At 36.5% G+C, this 19,433-nt stretch overlaps 1 protein-coding gene across 4 annotated transcripts in view; it reads left to right on the forward strand.

The window, feature by feature from the left end:
* TUT7 (terminal uridylyl transferase 7) overlaps positions 1 to 17,728 on the forward strand; it is a 35,725-nt gene extending 17,997 nt beyond the window's left edge. For 2 of the 4 annotated variants that reach the window (XM_068423137.1, XM_068423138.1), the window contains exons 13-29: positions 305 to 1,428; positions 1,554 to 1,704; positions 2,408 to 2,494; positions 3,542 to 3,642; positions 4,171 to 4,228; positions 4,955 to 5,058; positions 6,059 to 6,148; positions 6,238 to 6,351; positions 6,460 to 6,537; positions 7,179 to 7,356; positions 8,079 to 8,126; positions 8,253 to 8,344; positions 9,357 to 9,472; positions 13,169 to 13,494; positions 15,358 to 15,434; positions 15,607 to 15,670; positions 16,751 to 17,728. In XM_068423137.1, the coding sequence (XP_068279238.1) occupies positions 305 to 1,428; positions 1,554 to 1,704; positions 2,408 to 2,494; positions 3,542 to 3,642; positions 4,171 to 4,228; positions 4,955 to 5,058; positions 6,059 to 6,148; positions 6,238 to 6,351; positions 6,460 to 6,537; positions 7,179 to 7,356; positions 8,079 to 8,126; positions 8,253 to 8,344; positions 9,357 to 9,472; positions 13,169 to 13,494; positions 15,358 to 15,434; positions 15,607 to 15,670; positions 16,751 to 16,818 (2,876 nt within the window). In that variant the 3' untranslated portion in view covers positions 16,819 to 17,728. Of the gene's footprint in view, positions 1 to 304; positions 1,429 to 1,553; positions 1,705 to 2,407; positions 2,495 to 3,541; positions 3,643 to 4,170; positions 4,229 to 4,954; positions 5,059 to 6,058; positions 6,149 to 6,237; positions 6,352 to 6,459; positions 6,538 to 7,178; positions 7,357 to 8,078; positions 8,127 to 8,252; positions 8,345 to 9,356; positions 9,473 to 13,168; positions 13,495 to 15,357; positions 15,435 to 15,606; positions 15,671 to 16,005; positions 16,146 to 16,750 lie in introns of those variants that run through there. The other 2 variants (XM_068423140.1, XM_068423139.1) reach the window with 2 other exon arrangements.
* Positions 17,729 to 19,433: the final 1,705 nt, after the last annotated feature.

Here is a 19,433-nt window from a genome sequence, read left to right on the forward strand (position 1 = left end):
ATTGACATTGTGTGTAATAATTTAGAATTTTTCAATATTGGACTGTGATTCCCAATAATATAGTAGAATATGTTTGGAAAAAAAATCAATTTAAGTGACATCTCTTGAGTATTTTTTTCAACATTATCAAAATTAATTAAGTGAACTTAAATTATCTTCAGCACAATTCAGAGATCTTATCTCCCTACACAATGTTTTAGAGTAACTAACAGTAGCAGAGTCAAATTTTGTAAGGGTGTTAAGTGTATTCTTTTTTAAAAAAACTTAACTGCTATACTGCTGTCTCACTTCTTCTTTCTACTAGACCCATATTCAGTCAAAAGGAATGTGGCAAGAACTCTGAACAGCCAGCTAGTGTATGAGTATATTCTTCACTGCCTGAGAGCAACTTACAAGTATTTTGCCTTGCCTCACAAAAAAAGTGCAAAATTGAGCAAAAAATCCTCTCCAAATGCCAATGAGGAGAAATCCCAAACGCTGGACCATGGAAAAGATGCTATAAAGCATGAAAAATTTGAGTTGCAAAACTTGGATGGTGGAACAGCCATAGTGAAAGATTGCATAACAGAGGCTACAGGTGCACCCCAGGCACATATTATTGATCATTCAAAACTGTGTGATGGCTCAGAAAGCTTTACAGAGGAAGAGCTGGCTGATGATATAAGTCATTTGGGGATTGCCCATGAAGATTCAGATTGTATAATTGAGGAAGTTATTTCTGGAGATGAGGATTTTAAACCAAGCTGTGAAGAGACAGAGAGTGGAAATGAAGAAGAGGAGGAGGAGGAAGAATATGAGCAACAAAATAGAAGATGGAATAATATCTTGACTTCTGAGCAGAGACTAGATGAAGACAGTGATAGTGGAGATCTCCCTGTTACAGTAAATGAGCATGATATAGAGACATGTAGTACTTCAGACTTAGAAGGTTTTCAAAACGCTGCACTTACAGAGAGTGATGAGTTTGGCTTAGAGTGCAGTGGTGTAATGGATGAGAAGATTGACATTGAGGAGAGCACTGAAGGTACTGATGAACTGGATGAATCCCCCAAGAAATTCTCATGTTCAGCACAGAGTCAAATATCCCAAATTATCAACTCGGATGATGAGGAGGAAGAGGAGGAAGAACCAAGTCTTCTAAACCAGAGACAGTGTAGTGTTATCATAAGAGCTGGAGGTGAACTAGATAACACGTACACTGGATCTGGAGACGATGATGCACTGTCAGAGGAAGAAGATTTTTCCATACCCAATAAATATGAGGACAGACGTTTCAAAGAAAATATGGATGGACCTCTGAGGATCAGTTTGAGTCAAGAGGATCTTACTGAGAAGGGAAGCCTTTTTGAAGAGAACACAGGAATAGAAGAGTGTTTAGAATCTGAACTCTTTTATGAATTCAGTAAACCAGCTTTTACAAAGGGCAAGGTAAGCAAGCTGTATCAGAACATGAACATATTGCTTATGTTCTATTATCAGTTATATGAAAATGTTGCTCAAATTCATTAAAACATTGTAGTTTTTAAAACCAATCTTACCTTCTGTTCATGCAGTCTCCTACAGTAGTATGTAGCTTGTGCAAACGGGAAGGTCATTTAAAGAGGGATTGTCCAGAAGACTTCAAGAAAATTGAGCTTGACCCACTGCCAGCGCTGACACCCAAATTCTCAGTTATTCTAGATCAAGTTTGCATCCAATGTTACTGTAAGTTTTTTCCTTTGAATATCGTTGTGCAGTAGAAAAAGGATTGCAAAAAATAGTGAAATAACCACAGCCTAATGGTGTTATAAAGGGGGCGGGTTTATTTGCCACACTGCATCCAACTCTCTTAGGTACGATTCTAAGATTTGTAAGGGCTTTAACAGGACTGCTGAGTACTTTGTATCTAGAAAAATACGAAATGTTTAGGTTTCTCTTCCACACCCTAGCTGTCTGAGTACTCATTTAGGCATTTTAATATAATTTATAACAGTTTAATTTTGGGTGGGTTTTTTGACTGATGACATTTCTGTCTACTTTGAATTTCATTACTGTTCCTTAACTTGTGGTTTTTCATAAACAAACACTTAAGTGTTCTAGAAAAATGGAATCAAAATACTGTTTTGTAACACTTCTCCACTTTTGTTCTTTTCAGAGTGAGCCAACTTTCCTCCTTTCTCTCTCGCCATTTCTGACCAGACAAAATGCATTATTTGTCTAATTAATGTTTTTCTTTGAACAGGTATTTCTCTTCTACTTCATCCTTGCTTTCTTTCCTTCACATGTGAATCTTCTCTTGCTTTTTCTCTCCCCCTGCCCTGCTGTAAACCCCTCACTTTTCTCATTTGAATCTTTGCTGTTGACTCTTTCTACAGATCAGTTTAACTGAATTGTTGTTTTTTGGGTTTTTTTGGTTTTGTTTTTAAAGATGATTTTGCTCCAAACACTGTAGAGGATCAGGCTCGGGAACATATAAGACAAAACTTGGAAAACTTCATTAGACAGGATTTCCCAGGTAATTAGGCAGCTCTGTCTTTACATTTATACTTTGGTGTGTTCATATTTCAGTGTTTTGCAAGAAAACATACTGTATCAGCATAATGAACACTTTTGCTTTGAACATTTAACCTGTATTGTTGTTCAGCATTGCTATACTTCATTTCATGAATTTCTGTTTCAAGTCTTTTAAGGCTTTAAGTCTTTTTTGACTTAGTCATATATAAAACACATTAGTAGGAAGGAACAATGGCAAGTTAAAGAAAAGACAATCAAAGCAGTAATGGAACAGTTTTATAATTGTTATTTTAGCCTTACTCATTAGCCAGACTTCTTGTTGTTGTATCTGCTCTTACAAACAACGAGCTTTTTTGCAGTCCTTCCTACTGACACTTACTGGTTTTGGAATATTTTAAAATACAGGCACAACATCTGACCTATCTCCAGAACTTAGGTATTTGAATTTATTTTTTTGTTTGTTTCTGGAGCTTTTACCTGTAACACCCGGACTTCACAGAATCACAGAATGTTAGGGATTGGAAGGGACCTCGAAAGATCATCTAGTCCAATCCCCCTGCCGGAGCAGGATTACCTAGATCGTGTCACACAGGAACGCGTCCAGGCGGGTTTTGAAAGTCTCCAGAGAAGGAGACTCCACAACCTCTCTGGGCAGCCTGTTCCAGTGTTCAGTTACCCTCACTGGAAAGAAGTTTTTCCTCATATTTTTGGGTGGAGCCTGGTATGTGGACAGATAAGTGTCTTATCCTGAAAATCTCTGTAGAGAGAGTCTTACATATTCTATCAGATTTCAGCTCAGTCCTGCATGCTGAGGATTTAATTATTGGATAACCTAACTTGTTTCTGGTCTGTCAGGCTGCTCATTTGAACCAATGAAACTAGAGATTCTTTCCTCATCAGCAAAGTTGATAAGAAAATAAGTTTTGATTACCATACAAAGATAGTAATGTTTTCATGCCTGCATTAAAAGACATGCAGTGGTTTGAAGCTATATACAATTTGAGATTCTGTGTCAATATGCGGTTATAACCCATCACATCTCTTACAGGAACCAAGCTGAATTTGTTTGGCTCCTCAAAAAATGGCTTTGGCTTCAAGCAAAGTGACCTTGATATCTGTATGACAATGGATGGGATGGAAACTGCTGAGGTAGTTTGAAAAGATTGTTTTTTTAATAAATGCAAAATTTTATGGTTATATTGTGTATATAGTGTAACAAATTTATTACTTTATAAAAGCTTTTCAGGTTAGAAAAACACACAAAGAGGTTCCACAAAGGCAGATTATTTTAGGGGGTTTTGCTGTTGGTCTAGGCATGAGTTTAAGAATGACTCTCAGTAGTGAGTCATCTTCTGAATTCTGCACTACCATTACTTCTAGCATTAGCTGTGCAGATAAATAATGTGCTTTGTAGCATAAACAACTAGAATGGGAGGCAGTGGAAAAGGACATCAGTCTCCTTTCATGCCTGATAAAAACTTTTCATAAGCCTATGTTAAGATACTATCTAGTGTTGATTTTACAAGTGCTATTTTGAAACAATTTCTGGTATTCACATAATTCTGTATGATATGAAATTCTCAATTTACAGCTTTAAGCTTAACAGCAAGTAATAAAAGGCTTGCCTAAAATACTTGTAGCAGATACAACTTTCAACTTTTTTTCTTAATGTCTTAGGGACTTGATTGCATCAGAATCATTGAAGATTTAGCAAAAGTTCTCAAGAAACAGTCAGGTAACTTTCTTGAAAATTAAAATAAGTGGTTCTGTTTATGAGACTTCAGCTTCTGTAGTAAGAACATTCTGGAGCACTGTAGATTAAAATCATTAAGATGAAACTATATTGAAGAGCTTAATGTTAGTAAGAGTGAGGTTATATGTTGTGAACATTTGGATTTAATTTTGTTTGCATATGTCAGTCTATAGGTTATAATGTTATAGGATCACATCTGAATTGGACAGATAGTATATTTATAACCCACACGCGTAAGACCAAACCATAAGTTAAAGCTTGAGGCTTCAAGTTACTAATCATGTTGTATTTGTATGTTCAGTGGCGAATAAGTTAATAGTAGAAGGTAGGCCGATACAAGTTTGCAATGGAAATTCTGTTTTTTCTACAAGAAATTATCATTTTGTAGTGCTTGTTTGGTGTGTCTCACATGAATTTAATATAATTGGAGTGAACTACCAGTGATCTCTTAAGCTTATTTTTCTGTAAATTCTGATCTTTGTTTTATTGGGGGGCTCAACATATATTTGTATATATGATATTTAGCAGATTCATCATGTTTGACAAATGCCTAAAACCAATATTAAAATATAACTGAAACACAATTTTGGTATCAACTAAGATTTTATTTTGTAGCCTTTTTACTACAGTTTAGAGTTATTTGTACAGTGTTTGATACTGTTACAACTGTATTGCAGCCATTCAGCAATTAAACATATTTCATCCTAGGTTTAAGAAATGTCTTGCCTATAACAACTGCTAAAGTTCCAATTGTCAAATTCTTCCATGTCAGAAGTGGTCTTGAAGTAGACATCAGTTTATATAATACCCTGGTAAGGTTATCTCCTTTTTTATGTTACTTTTTTTAACAGAAAAATGTGGATCTGCTTCTTGAGATTGAAGTGATTGTTTTGTTGGTGTTCAATAATCAGCTGTTTCCAATTACCTATTGCAGTTTTAGATTTCTGAACAACCTTTTTTTTTATTTGATTATGAGTGAAGTCAGTTGCACAATTGAGAATTTAGGGTTGTCAGTTCTCTTGAGAAAATATATTAGTTCTTCAGTAATACTAGGAAATAGTGGTTTAGGTGTTTAGGTCTTCCTGTAAATGAGAAAGACAAAATAATATAATTTCAGCTTTCCTGTAGCCCACTTCCTATAATGGCTCTTGCTTAGCCTTGAGACCTGGAACAGTGATGTTGAACCCAGCTTGCCTGAATTGGAACATGTTAGAATTTACAAAAAAACTACAAGTTCTTGGCCAAATATTTTTGAAAGCAAGTTTTGTTTTTTTTTTTAATATTTCTGAACTTCAAAAGCCAGTTCCTTGAAACAACAAAAGAAAGTAACTTTTAGAGCCAAGTATTAAACTTTCTGAAGTTTTTGTATGAGCTCAAGGAGAGTCTTGAGGAAGATACCTCAAGCACTAAGTAAGTCTGAAAGTTTTCTTCTTGAAGTTATGCATCCATATGGGTCAGTTGACAGCTTCCCATGTTTCTGGGCTCAAATCTCTCAGTTCGAGAACTTACCTTCTACCAAATACTTTGAAAATGCAGTAGCAGATTAATGCTTCCTTTTCCGAAGTACTGTTCTGAGAATGCTGCTTTATACCACTTCTGTGCAGATCAAGGATGTTGATCAGCTTTTTAACAGAGCAGGTAATAATCTCATTGTTAAATGCTTCCTTTCTCAATATACATTCTACTACACAGGGCTTCACATCTGCATGTCTTGAGCACACAGCTTAGAGGTTTTGGTTTTGGTGTTTTCAGCTTATTCCTTCATTTCTTCAGACCTCCTGTATTTTCTATATTACTTTCTTATTTTTATAGGCCTTGCATAACACAAGACTCCTGTCATCATATGCAGCCATTGATCCCAGAGTAAAATATCTGTGTTACACAATGAAAGTCTTTACGAAGGTAAGTATATTTCAGGCATTCTAGAAGCAGTAGTGCCTGCAGCAAGAGATGAGAATCATAAAAGATACAAATTGTGTTTCTTTTTCTAGATATGTGACATTGGAGATGCATCTCGAGGTAGCCTTTCTTCTTACGCATATACTCTTATGGTGCTTTATTTTCTTCAACAGAGAAATCCACCTGTCATCCCTGTTCTTCAAGAGGTACAGTATATGAAGAAAGAAACGAGTATCTGTACACAGTATTGACCAGAAGAATGTCAGTGCTGAATCTGAAGGGCTCTTCTAATGGGTTTAATATTATGCTTTCAGATCTACAAAGAACCGAAAAAGCCTGAAATTTTAGTTGATGGCTGGAACGTTTATTTCTTTGATAATATAGAGGAGTTGGTGAGTAAATCAGAAAAGTTAATTTGAAATGGTGTTACCTGTAGCTTTGCAAATGAAAAAGAATTCCTTGTAAGAAACATTATTGTCAAATATGGTGGTTGAGTGTAGAAATGGAAGTGGAGTAGCTATTGCTTTGAAAATCCCAATCCCATGCTGTAAAACTTTAAGACTATTGTTGGTTGTAATTCATCTGTGAAATAAAAAAATCTGCAAAATCTGAAAAAATAGATTAAAAAATTTATTTTAAGGTGTTAATGATGATCAATTGCTGTGTGTCACATTACCGGGTAGAGATGACTCCTACAAATACCAGCTGCATATCTAGTCATAGCTGGTTAATCCTGTTGAACAATTTTGTTTTCAGTAGGCTTATAAAGTGAATTAATAAATTCTTTTCTAAAACAGGCAAAACCTAACGTTAGAAGTTTTCTTATTTCACCACTTTTGTTCTTAATATTTTAAAAAATATTTTAAAATCAACATTAGATTATTAATACCAATTATGAAAGGAAGGAAAGTATTCCGGTGTAACTCAATTGTGTTTCTTTATAAAATAAGATTTACATTGTTTGATTTTCCAAGTTATGAAAATTATTCTGCTTAATGGAAGTAATAGAAGTAAAAGTATTTGTTATTTTCAGTCGGTTGTTTGGCCAGACTGTGGCAAAAACACTGAATCTGTTGGTGAACTGTGGCTGGGACTTCTCCGTTTCTACACAGAAGAATTTGATTTTAAAGAGCATGTCATCTGCATTAGGAGAAAAAATCTGCTTACAACTTTCAAGAAGCAGTGGACGTCCAAATACATTGTAATTGAAGGTAAAAGCACATGAAGTACACAAATATGTGGAATTTCTTTAATGCCCACATGAAACATTTGGTCTTTCCACAAGGCTTGCTTATTTTTCTATTACTATATTATAAGTTGTTATTTCCTCATGTTTTGAAATCATTGTGAATTCCCATTGAGTTTCAGTAGTGCTAAAAATTATTCTAGGTTTTTTTTTTTTCCCCTCTACTGAAAAGAAGCTGCAGAGCAGACTTCATACTTTTCATGATGACAGTAACTGACAGAAAAATAGATTTAACCAAATCCTTTTGGAAAAGAAATTAGCTGTAATGCAGTTGAGGTTTTCTCACAAATACAAAGTTTAGCTGAGTCCATATTTACATGACCAGTTTAACCCTGTGTGTGATTACACTGTTAAGTAATACCATGGTCTGTATCAAGAAAATGCAGTAACATGTTTTAGGAACGATCCCTAAACCACTTGCTGGCCCATATGACTTTCATGGAAAGAATTTCTACTGTATCACCTGCACATCCAACACATTCTTTTACAAGAAGTTTCAGTCAGTTCAGAGCTGGATGGCCGTGATCCTTTGCCTATGGAGTTAATTTCTTTTCAATAAGTTTGCACAGTTCAATTTCAGTATATTAATTCTGCATTGGGAATAGCTGCCTCGGGGTGTTCATGTGTATATATACAGTGCTGATCTTACCCTGGACTTGAGTAATGCCTGTAATGCTTTTTGTACAGACCCCTTTGATTTGAACCACAATCTTGGAGCTGGATTGTCGAGAAAAAGTAAGTCTCCTTTGTTAACAAATCTGAATACAAAATGAAGATCTTGTCTTGGATCTTACTTTACTGGCTTGTTTGATGTTTGGATGATGTTTTCCTTTTTTTTTTTTTTTTTTTTGTCTTCCCCAGTGACAAATTTTATAATGAAGGCTTTTATCAATGGCAGAAGAGTATTTGGTACCCCTATAAAAATATTTCCTAAAGAATATTCATCAAAAATGGTAAGTTGCTTCTAAGAGCAGTATGTGCATGCTCTTGGGTGTGTAACTTACCACTTGCAGGCGTATGGTTAAATTCTCTTTAAGCTCTTCTCTCTTAAATTTCAACAGTACTCTAAAAAACTTTGTGGGAATTATTACTGAGTATGATTTTCATGTTGTTTGCATGTAAAATGTGTTGGCATGCAGAATACTGATCATGTCAGAGCTTCATTGCACAGACTTACATATTTTAGTCCCTATCAAAACCAGCTTACCGTTTCTTAAAACTGCAGTTTTAAAAAAGAGCTTGCAGGCCTGGTGGTCAGCAGGCTGCCTGTAAAGAAGAGACCGGTGGCCACTTAATCTTATCAGGCCTTTCAGGAGTTCAGCTCCAAGTTTCTTCACACTAGGTTTCCCAAAGCAGAGTATCAGACGTCAGGTCCAAGAAAAATAAATAATTTAATTGAATAGTGCAGCTGTAGGAGCAGCTTGAGCTGAGTGCCTCTGGTGAGGGACCCAGAAGAAAGAAACCCCTGGGCACTTATACCCTTACAGTCTATGCATCCGTTCTTCATGTGCTGTTCATGCACCCTGCGCATGCCTCTTGGTCCTGTGATAATTTTCTGGTCTAGGGTGTTGTTCCTTATTGGATTCTTTCCTCTGTCTTCAGGCAGGCTGTTAGCTGTTCTTATCTGGACGAGTTACAACTTCTGCTGACAGCTGTAACCTCCTTATCTCCTAGTTTGCACTGGTCTCAGGGCCTCCCTTCACGTAACTAAGCAACAGTCCAAGATAAGTTCAAAAGTTCACAAAAGTTGCTACCCAGGGCTTCAGCAACTTTAACTACTAATGCTACGTAATACTGCTCAGACGAGAGTACAGTTAAAAGAATTCAATTAACTACACTTAATTTGCAACATATACACACACCAGGTTTATTCTTCTCTGTGACTCTTAACTGTTGTTTAACACTTATCTGTCTTGATTCCCAAGTGTATGGATTTTCCTTTTAAATGCATGATTTCTTCTTCAGGAGTACTTTTTTGATCCAGAGGTACTAACGGGAGGAGAATTGGCACCAAATGATAGATGCTGCAGAATCTGTGGTAAAATTGGCCATTTCATGAAAGATTGTCCTATGAGAAGAAAGTGAGTATAGTTTTGGCATCTGTGTGGAACATTTCCTTAGGTTTGTTTAGAAGAAAGATTAGGATAGTAATGCTAAAGCAAAACTTGTACATGCTGCAGATTATTTCCTTTATTGTTGAAATGAAAATTTATCAGTATCAGTTTTGGCAGTGGTGGATGGTGTTGGTGTTTTAAATTTTTGGTCTGTGTTGAGTCACTGCTTAACTTTTGCCAGCATCATCTGTAGTGTTTTTTAACAGAATCTTTTCATAAAAGGCTACAAAACTGCTTAGCTTAAGGTAGTAATACTGACTCTGTACTTCATTATATAGGAAAGCAGTAGTCAAAGAGAATCTAAATGCAGAGCTGAATGGCTGTGTGCTGTGAAAAGCACTCACAAAAGCATTTTATATATTTTAATTTGATAGCTTCTAGAATCCTGCTGCTCCCAGCAAGATGCATTTTTGTCATGTTCACAGCATCGTGCAATTTGTGTCAAAAAGGACAAGAATGTCACAGCGTTATTTTTCTTAAGCACACACATATGAGAACAATGTCCTATTTTACATCCAAGAGGTTTCCTAATCCTCAGTAACCAGATGTCCAAAATTCAGCAACTATCTTCTTGTAACAAATGAATGCTGATCTGATCTTTCTGCTGTTCATATGATGCACTGTCTAAACTTAAAACTGATCCATTGGATTTTTTTCCCAGTTAAGACAAAGCTCTTTAAAGATTTCATGTCTATAAAATAGTGAAAATTGGCGAATAAAATTTCAAGAGGATGAAATCTTGAAAGCCTTTGTGCTCACGTGTAAGCTGAATGGAAAAATCTAACCTTTGTGTAGAGTCTGTGTTAAAAACTGTAATTAAAAATCACCTGCACTTTTATGTAAGTAGCTAAAAAGCTGCTTACATTGGGTCAGATGAAGTAGCCTTTCTGCTACACAATAGAGAATTGTGAAATTACATTGTTGAGACTGTTAATTTTGCCATTTATTCAACTTCAGCAAAGGCACATAAAGTAGCTGATGACAGTTTGAAAATAAAGAAAGCTGAAGGTGGTGTGAAAATCTGCTCAATGTCTACCTGCTGTCTCAGATGCAATGGATTTTTAATCTTGCATTCTGGAGTGGAACCCCAGTTCATTGCACATACACAGCTATGTTCTATATACATTAAAGCAAAAGTCAATGGGATTTTGCATCTAAGAATATAAATGCCATATGGGGTGAGACAACTTATACATCTGAGTCCTCTGTCCAGCCACTGCAGTAGGAGATGCTGTCTATAGAGGGCACACTAGTTGGCTGTTTTCTGTAATCTCTTCTCATGCATTCCCCGAGAATCTGCAGTTGCTGTGTAAGAGATGTTAGAGCACATACCTGCCCTGGTCTGGTAGTACTCATTTGTGGACTGGAGTTGTTTATGATTTTGTCCTTTTTTTGTTTGGTTGTTTTTTTCTGAACCTGATTCTCCTGTTTTCCTTAACGATCTTCTATGGCAACCAGTTCCATAAGTATGCTAACTGATGTGTAAAGTAGTACTTTCTTTCATCTGTTTAAGGCCAATCTCATTTTAGTTCCATAAGCATTCCATAGGTGTAGCCTTGTGGGATTTAGTTAGTAACGATACTGCCTTGATGATTTTGTAAGCCATGATTGTGTTCACCCTCTACCTTCTCTCCAGGTTGGAGAGTCTTGGCCTTTTTAGTATCTCTTCCTTAAACGCTTGCTCTCTTCATCATTTTAGCTGCCTTTCTCTGTACCTTCTCTACCTCTACTACTTCCTTCTTAAAATATTGAGACCAGACCAACATGCAGTGCTCAGATGTAGGCACACAATGGTTTTATGTTGCAACAAAATGATGTCTTCTGTCCTTTCTTAGTGTTTTATCCATCCTATCACTACAGTCCCTGATAAAGAGTCTCTCCCTATCTTTCCTGTAGTCCCCTTTAAGTACTGGAAGGCCGCTATAAAGTCTGCCTGGAGCCTTCTCTTCTCCAGGCTGAACAACCCCAACTCTCTCAGCCTGTCCTCATAGGGGAGGTGCTCCAGCCCTCCCGCTCCAACACGTCCATGTCTTTCCTGTACTGAGGACCCTGGAGCTGGATGCAGTACTCCAGGATCTCACGAGAGCAGAGTAGAGGGGGAGAATCACCTCCCTCGACCTGCTGGCCATGCTTCTTTTGGTGCAGACCAGGATATGGTTGGCTTTCTGGGCTGTGAGCGCACATTGCCAACTCACATTCCGTTTTTCATCCACCAATACCCCCAAGTCCTTCTCCGCAGGGCTGCTCTCAATCCATTCATCACCTAGCCTGTATCCATGTTTGAGATTGCCCTGACACAGTTGCAGGACCTTGCCTTTGGCCTTGTTGAACTTCAAGAGGTTCATGAGGTTCACACATGCCCACCTCTTCAGCCTGTCAAGGTGCATCTGGATGGCATCCCTTCCCTCTACAGTATCAACTGCACCTCTCAGCTTGGTGTCACCTGCAAACTTGCTGAAAGTGCACTCAATCCCACTGTCCATGTCCCCAGCAAAGATGTTAAATAATACTGGTCCCAGTACAGACCTCTGAGGCACTCCACTTGTCACTGGTCTCCACTTGGACATTGAGCTGTTGACTGCTTGAGTGTGACCATCCAGGCCATTCCTTATCCACTGAAGTGGTCCACCCATCGAATCCATAAGTCTCCATTTTAGAGACGAGGATGTTGTGTGGGACAGTATCAAATGCTTCGCACAAGTCCAGGTAGATGACGTCAGTCACTCTTCCCTTATCCACCAATGCTGTAACGCTGTCGTAGAGGCCACCAAATTTGTCAGGCACGATTTGCCCTTAGTGAAGCCATGTTGGCTGTCACCAATCACCTCACTGTTTTCCATGTGCCTTATATTAGTTTCCAGGAGGATCTACTCCATGATCTGGCCAGGCAGAAGTGAGACTGGCCTGTAGTTCCCCAGGTCTTCCTTTTTCCCTTTTTTTTTAAAAAAAAGGGAAGCTCACCTTGAAGCTCATGTGCCATTCTTTTGTCCATTTATTCAGTTTTGTGAGGTATTTAAGTGCTTACCATTAGCACTGCATCTGACTGACCAAAGGAGCCTAGTATCATCTTCAGACCTGGAGGTTTTACTGATGTGTCCTTCTCTAGGTCATGTATAAAGAAGTTAGATAAAACTAGTCCGGCAGTGGTAGCTGTTTCCCCACTGCTAGATCTTTAAGATCTAGCGTGTTAGAAGCTTCTCCTAGGAGAAGAGACTTTTAGAGATACTGTGATTATACACAGTTTCAGAAGGAAGGGAGATTTCTGATTGAATTCTACAAGAAGAAAAAAAAAAATAGAACTATAGCCCTATTTTTTGTACTTTTGTTAGCATTTTGCTCAGTGATTCTTTTCTTCCACTGTCTTTGCAACTCCAGCACCCAGATTTTCTGTTGTGTTTATATTTTTTGAGATATAATTATTAGAATTTAGGTCTGTATTGTAATCTAATTGTAAAGTTAAATTATTAAATATATGTTACAGCAGTGTAGCACTGTTTGGTAGGAGAGTCAAAGGGACAGGTACATTAATTCCCTTTAACACACTGAAAAAATAAATGAAATAAATCTATTGTCTGTAGGCAGCCCTTGGTTTTGTGTTTATTTTTTAACTCTGTGTACGTATGTAAGGCCTATGAACTCTGCAGCATTTTTCTGCTCCTGCAGACTAAGACGGCGGCATGATTATGAAGATATGAAAAACCAGAGATACACAGAAAGCAAGGAGAAAAGAAGCAGAGAGGGCAAAGAAACTCAGAATAAAACAGCAGAAAAGGAGAGCCCAATCAAGGAGGGAAAGTTGCATCTTTGTACACCTCAGAAGAGAACACTAGCAAGGACAATAGTGGAAATAGGAAGAGAAAAGACTCCCAGGCAATCAGCAGAGAAGTGGAAGCGCCTGGAAGACAGAGAGTTAAGAGAAAAACGTTGTTTTGTCTGTGGAAGAGAAGGTCACATTAAAAAGGAATGCCCACAGTATAAAGGACCTGCAGGTATGAAACTGATCAAGCTAATTTAAACAGAGTTTATGGTTTTTTTGTATTTTTAAAGGGTTGACTAATGGGTAAGGTTTTTGCTTTGAATGGCATCACATAAATGCTCTGGGTTTTTTTTTTTTTAATGTAGTCACATTTAGTCAGTTTTCCCTTCATCCTCACCTACCTTTCAGAACTTTGCTGAAAGATTTCACATGGTTTCTCTTAGCAGGTAAGATACTTGTAATAGGAAAGCGTATGAGCATCTAATACGTTGAAATTGGTTCCATTGTCCTCACTATAGAAGAGTTTGCTAACGTTTCAAATTACAGCTTCTCTTTCAGTGCATCATAATTGCAACAAAAGCTATTCTTATAGCTCTTCGTGTCACCTAAACCAGAGTTATTCCATAAAGACCTTAAAGTCACTATGGAAGTGTACAAATTGGTCAAATAGAATATTGTGAATGAAATAAAATAAAGAATGTTCCTGCCAACTCAGCAGTCAGAGGGATACAGCAATCTTTCTTATTTTTCATAGAGTCAGTTTGCAACTTTGGCTTCAAAAGCAGGCACCTATATAAATGCCCCCAAATCCAGATCGTGACTGACAGACCTGAACGAAATAATGAAATACTTGCTTAGCAGTATCTAAGTCATCCTTCAGATACGACAGATCTCTTATCTGTGTTGTAAAGGAAAATCATTCTGAAACTGAGGCTCCTTAAGACAGTGAATGGTACTTTTAGTTAGCTTCCAAAGGAACACAGTATTATTGTTTCCCTGTAGGTAAACCTTGGAGCATTTTAAATTCATGCTGGAAAAATTTGCTCTGCAGATTATCCATGACTTGACCTCTTAAAGTAACAAATAGGAATCCTTTGTATAAACATAACTTCAAACCAGTTTTCCTCTCCTAGCAAAAAAGTTCTGGCTTAGATCAGGAGACTTTTCTTAATCAGATATAATTGGTGGAAGAGGGCATAAGACTGTGCTAACAAAGTACTGGAAGCGGGAGGAAAATGGTGCAAATACGTTCAGAACTTTCAAGGTATTTAGATGTGTTCTTAGTTCGGTACACCACTAGAAGTGTTGGGTGGACACAAAAGATGTTTAAAAATGGAAGCCATGTTTTCTTTGGCTTCTGATCTTTTGAAGGTGTATGTCAAGTCTAAATATGACTTTTGAGTTTCTTTATCTTTGATGTTGTTTCATTGAGGATTTCTTTTTACCATTCCATTTGCCACGATACTGAGTTTGCCAAGGTGAAGGGGAGTACGCCTGACTGTTTTGTAGTCAGTGCCATTGGTGTGTTTTATAACATTCATCATATGAGAACTATGCTGAGGCTGTACAGTACATATATCTAAAACAATTCTGGAGCAGGCGTTTTTGTCTATTATCTGTATTTTGGGAGTTCTTACATTAGAATTTGAAGAGAATTGCTGTAGGTTGGGCTTTGTCTTTTTTTGCTTGCTTAGTGCCTGAAGTGTTCTCTCTAGTTGAATAGAGGACTATGAACAACTGAACCTAAGAGATCAGACTTCATTCTTTGCTGTGCTACCAACATTTTGTAGGAGTATGGATAATTCACTTATCCCGGTATCTTCATTTGTTCTCTGAAGTTCCCCATCTCCCTCTGATTCTGGGGGAGGATACGGAGCTTAATTTATTGTAGGTTCCTAACTTAGATGCTTAACTATAGATTCATCTCACATCATTGTGCCAGTTTTCCTTGTTATAAAACTGAGGAAAATAATGATGTCCTACCTTCTACATACTATGAAGGTAATTGCAAATATGTTGGTATATTTGGTATCTTATGATACCTGAAATGGAAACTAGTTTCAAATTTAAAAAATCTTTGTTATTATCTTTTCAGGTGGTCCAAAACCAGAAGTGTTCTGTGGATCTCCTTCTTCACCCAGCACTGCCAAACATGCTGGTAGATTAAATCAGGTAAACACCAAGTGTCCCTTTTCTTAGATCTTCTTTTTACATGCTCTAAAGTCCATGTAAAGTAACTAAAAATAGCTTTACTTAAGCTTTCAAGGAGAACCTTTTATTTTTTTCTTGTGGAATGCCATAATTCAATTGTATTGGTTCATCAATGTGTATATGTTGTTTATAGGGAGTGCTTATACATGAAGAAAAAAAGAAACAAAAAGGAAAACTATTTTTGAGTCCCCAGTCAGGTTTGTATATCTTTATTTCAATTTAGAAATTCTGCACAAAAGCATGTATTTTTAACTTGCTTTCCCCATCAGTCCTTATGGGAAGGCTGCCTAATTTGCGGAACACAGCAGCAGTCTGAACAGGTTGCTAGATAATTCTGAAGTGAAGCCACATTTTTTTTATTGGAAAAGTGTGCCTTTTTTTCAGTTTTGTTTTGGAAGCAAAACATAGGCATGCCAGTTCTGTGCGTTTTTTCTTTAACTCTGGTAGATTTATTTTGCAGAGGGCATGGTGGGTTTTTATCACTCTCTCCTCTCTCTTGTTTGGGCATACATGGGGTTCTGTGTTTCTCCAGGGACGACGTGTGGAGCGCTTTCTTGTGAGGCTTCCTCAGAGTAATTGTCTAGAATTCCACATGATCAGCTAACTTAGGAGAGACTATCAAAGCACGTCCTTGGTCTGAGCTGCCAAAATGCAAGGAAGTTAAAATTACAGGTAGCAGTCAGATGATAATATGAAGGCCTTTATGTACTCTCTCTGGATCAGAGATGTTTTGTGTTAGATGCATGGTTACAAATGCAGCTTCCTTACAGTAATTTCACACACTTGTTAACAGGTACAATGAAGATTTTAAAAGCAACTCCTTTTATTAATTACTTTTAGTTTCCAGGGCAACTCTGCAAACCTTTTAGCAGCTTCGTTTTTTTCAATAAAATATATAAATCTCTTCTGGGGCACCTAAGTAGTCTTTACAAACTTTGGAAAATTAAACTGCAATTAAGTATCTTAAATTAAATTCTTAGTATTTTCTGTTTTCCCTGCAAGACTTCTTCAAATCTAAGTTTGGGGAATTTAAACACAAAGTGATTTGTCATTAGGTGTTTAGTTGAAAAAAATGCTAGTTTTCAATTTTGTGTTTTAATATCTCCTACTGACCTGGTAATGATCTAAAGTTGATCTGTGTGTGCTTTCATTATAGTTTGACTTAACAGTAATTTTCTCCTGTCTGATTGTTTCAGTTGTTTTATGTCTTGTCTTTTTTTATCTTTTTTTTTTTCCAAAACCTTTAAAGTGTGATGTTTTCTTCCTCCCAATCTTAGGCAGCCTTTCCAATAAATACATGACTCAGGGAAAAGCCTCACAGAAGAGGGCCCAACAAGAATCATAAGGAATATTAAGCACTGTTAAATTGCAATACAGGCCCTTCATTCATTTAAAAAATTTTCTTTTGCTGAAGCATCTGGATTCACAGGACAGCAGCACAGACAACCTTCAAGTTTAATGAAATATGGGTGTTTTATTTTAGATTGCTAGTACAAGCAACTGTGGATTTTAATACAGACCCCTGCTTTTAAATAGATTGTTTGAGCATTTTAATAGAAAGCCATGATGTTTTGTATTTGTTTACTAGGTAAATCATAGAAAAGGGCAGGTACTAAAAACGGACCGTTTTCAAGGTTTTGTCGTTTCACCTGACCATTTTAAAATGCACTAAAATTGCGTGCAAGCCAAATACATTATATTTTCTTCAAAAATAGATTTTTTTGAAGGAGCAAATAATATTTATTAATGTTGATTGTTTACTGAATCCTTGTGTAAAAGTGTTTGAAATGTTTGTAGACTGCTACATTTATTTTTTTTTTTTCATGTAGAGAACTGAAAACGTAGACACTAGTAAACATACATAAAACAATCTCTGGACAAGCAGTGCCATTGAGATATCTTGGGTTTTTTTCTGTTCTGTGATTTTATGGGAGTTCATTTGCTGCTGTGCTTGTGTACAAGAGGAAAGAAAGACTAAGAAACAGGTCAGTCCTGTTTGATGCTGCTAAGAATCTTTTTCAAGGCCTTGGGGATACAGACAGAAATGCTTTAAGAATAGAGGTATTATATTTGGCAACTGGGGAAAACACATGTCCATTTTCATAAAATGTGAAGAGGATCCTTGTACCAGCCAAGAGTTTAATTAGTAGTATGAACTTGAGCTTTACTTGAAGTCCTTCCAGAGCTGGTAATGTACCGTCTTATCTTGTTCAGGAAAGAATTAGTTACATGGTAAAATGGAAACCACTGTTATTTATGACTTTGAAATAAATTTAAAAAAAAAACATTAAAAAATCAGACTTAAGTTTCTCTGTTTCTTCTTAGGTTGTAGTTTTCAGTGTTCCTGTCTTAAATGTAGAATTAATGATAACTTGTTAGAATTACTTGGATTTAGGAATGTCATGTTTAATTTTTTTCCTTACCCATCTATTTTTATTAAAATCAAAAGCTAGAATTGCTGAAGTGGTCTTAGGGAACTGGGATCCTAACTCCTGTTTTGGCTTTCATCCATCTGTAGCCAGCTATCTGTAAACTTCTAGATGTGCAACTTTCACAAAAAATTTCTTTTGTATTCTTTCCAAAACATATTTTCAAGCAAAGTATTAGCCAGCAACAAACAGAAAATAATTCCAAGTTTGTCTTCTATAGCATATTTCATCATATGAAATTAAGTCACTTTTTCCCTCAAAAATAAGTTCATTCTTGCAGGTTTTTGTTCATATCCCCCCAAAAAAGAAAGGCTGACATGCCTTCTCTATGTCTTATTTAGCCCTCTATTCAGAGTTAATTTCAGTTTTGCTGATGGAAATGAAATGTGTAAGCCTCTAAGGGACTATGGCATAATCTCAAAGATAGAAGTTATTTTAAAAAAAAAAATCAGCTTTATGCATACTTGCCCTCTTCTGTTTGTGATACTTTGCACTTTAGTGGTGAAGTTTTCAACTGTGAAATTTTTTAATTCGCGTCTGAATGAAAACTCATTCTGCAGATGCACCAGTCTTCTCACTTTGAAGCTGCTGCTTCCTTATGCAACCACAAATTCTATATAGTTGGTAATCTTACAGCCCTAAAATAAAACCCCAAAACTTGGGTTATATATTACAAGCATTAATCCAGTAACTAATAAATACTTTGTTTGCTTAGAGTAGTTAAAGAGCACAGTCATAACTTACAGAACGTTATGTGACACAGAATAAACACAGTTGAGGAGGCATACATACCTGCTGGATTAATTTGTTGTAAAATTTAGTAAATGGATTGAAATTTAAATTGAAGAACTGTAAGTTCTTCATAACAATTCTTGATACCCAAGATCCTGTGTGCCTTATGGGAGTATATCCTCAAGGGAAGCAACTTTCCGCATACAAAGAAAAACTCTGAAGGGACACACTGCATTAATGAAGAGTTTCTAGAAAAAGAACGGGATCAAAACTAATATTAATAAAGTAAAATAATAGTTTATGACTAAATTCATACTAATAAAGTGTAATAGTACATACTGACAGACCAATAGTTTAAAAGACCTCTTCTGAACCACCTGTATATTCAGTCCCTCTAATAATCGGATGGGACACGGAGTTGGTAGCATTGTTTGTTTGCGCTGCTTTTTTAGTTAAAAAAGTGTTATTGTCATATTTCATAGGAATTTCTCATGCTTTTGATGTCCCTGTTTCCAAAGTTGGAAATGTCTTGTGCTATGAGTAGTTAGATACCAGTGCTGGAAAAAAGGAGAACAAAAATCTGTTTCAGGTATGCAGCACAGTTAATTGTCTGTTATCTCAGTTCTCAGTTAGCTATATAACTACTGGATTAACACGCATCCATCTCCCCTAATTTAATTGTTCTGGTGAGATTTGTTTCATAGCTATATTTAAAACTGGTTTCTCATACATTATTAATTTTATTTAAATATATTTAATACACAATGATTTCTTTTATAAACCTCATCACATCTTTATG

This window comes from Nyctibius grandis, chromosome Z (assembly GCF_013368605.1).
Source record: "Nyctibius grandis isolate bNycGra1 chromosome Z, bNycGra1.pri, whole genome shotgun sequence".
In the NCBI taxonomy this organism is placed as follows: domain Eukaryota; kingdom Metazoa; phylum Chordata; class Aves; order Nyctibiiformes; family Nyctibiidae; genus Nyctibius; species Nyctibius grandis.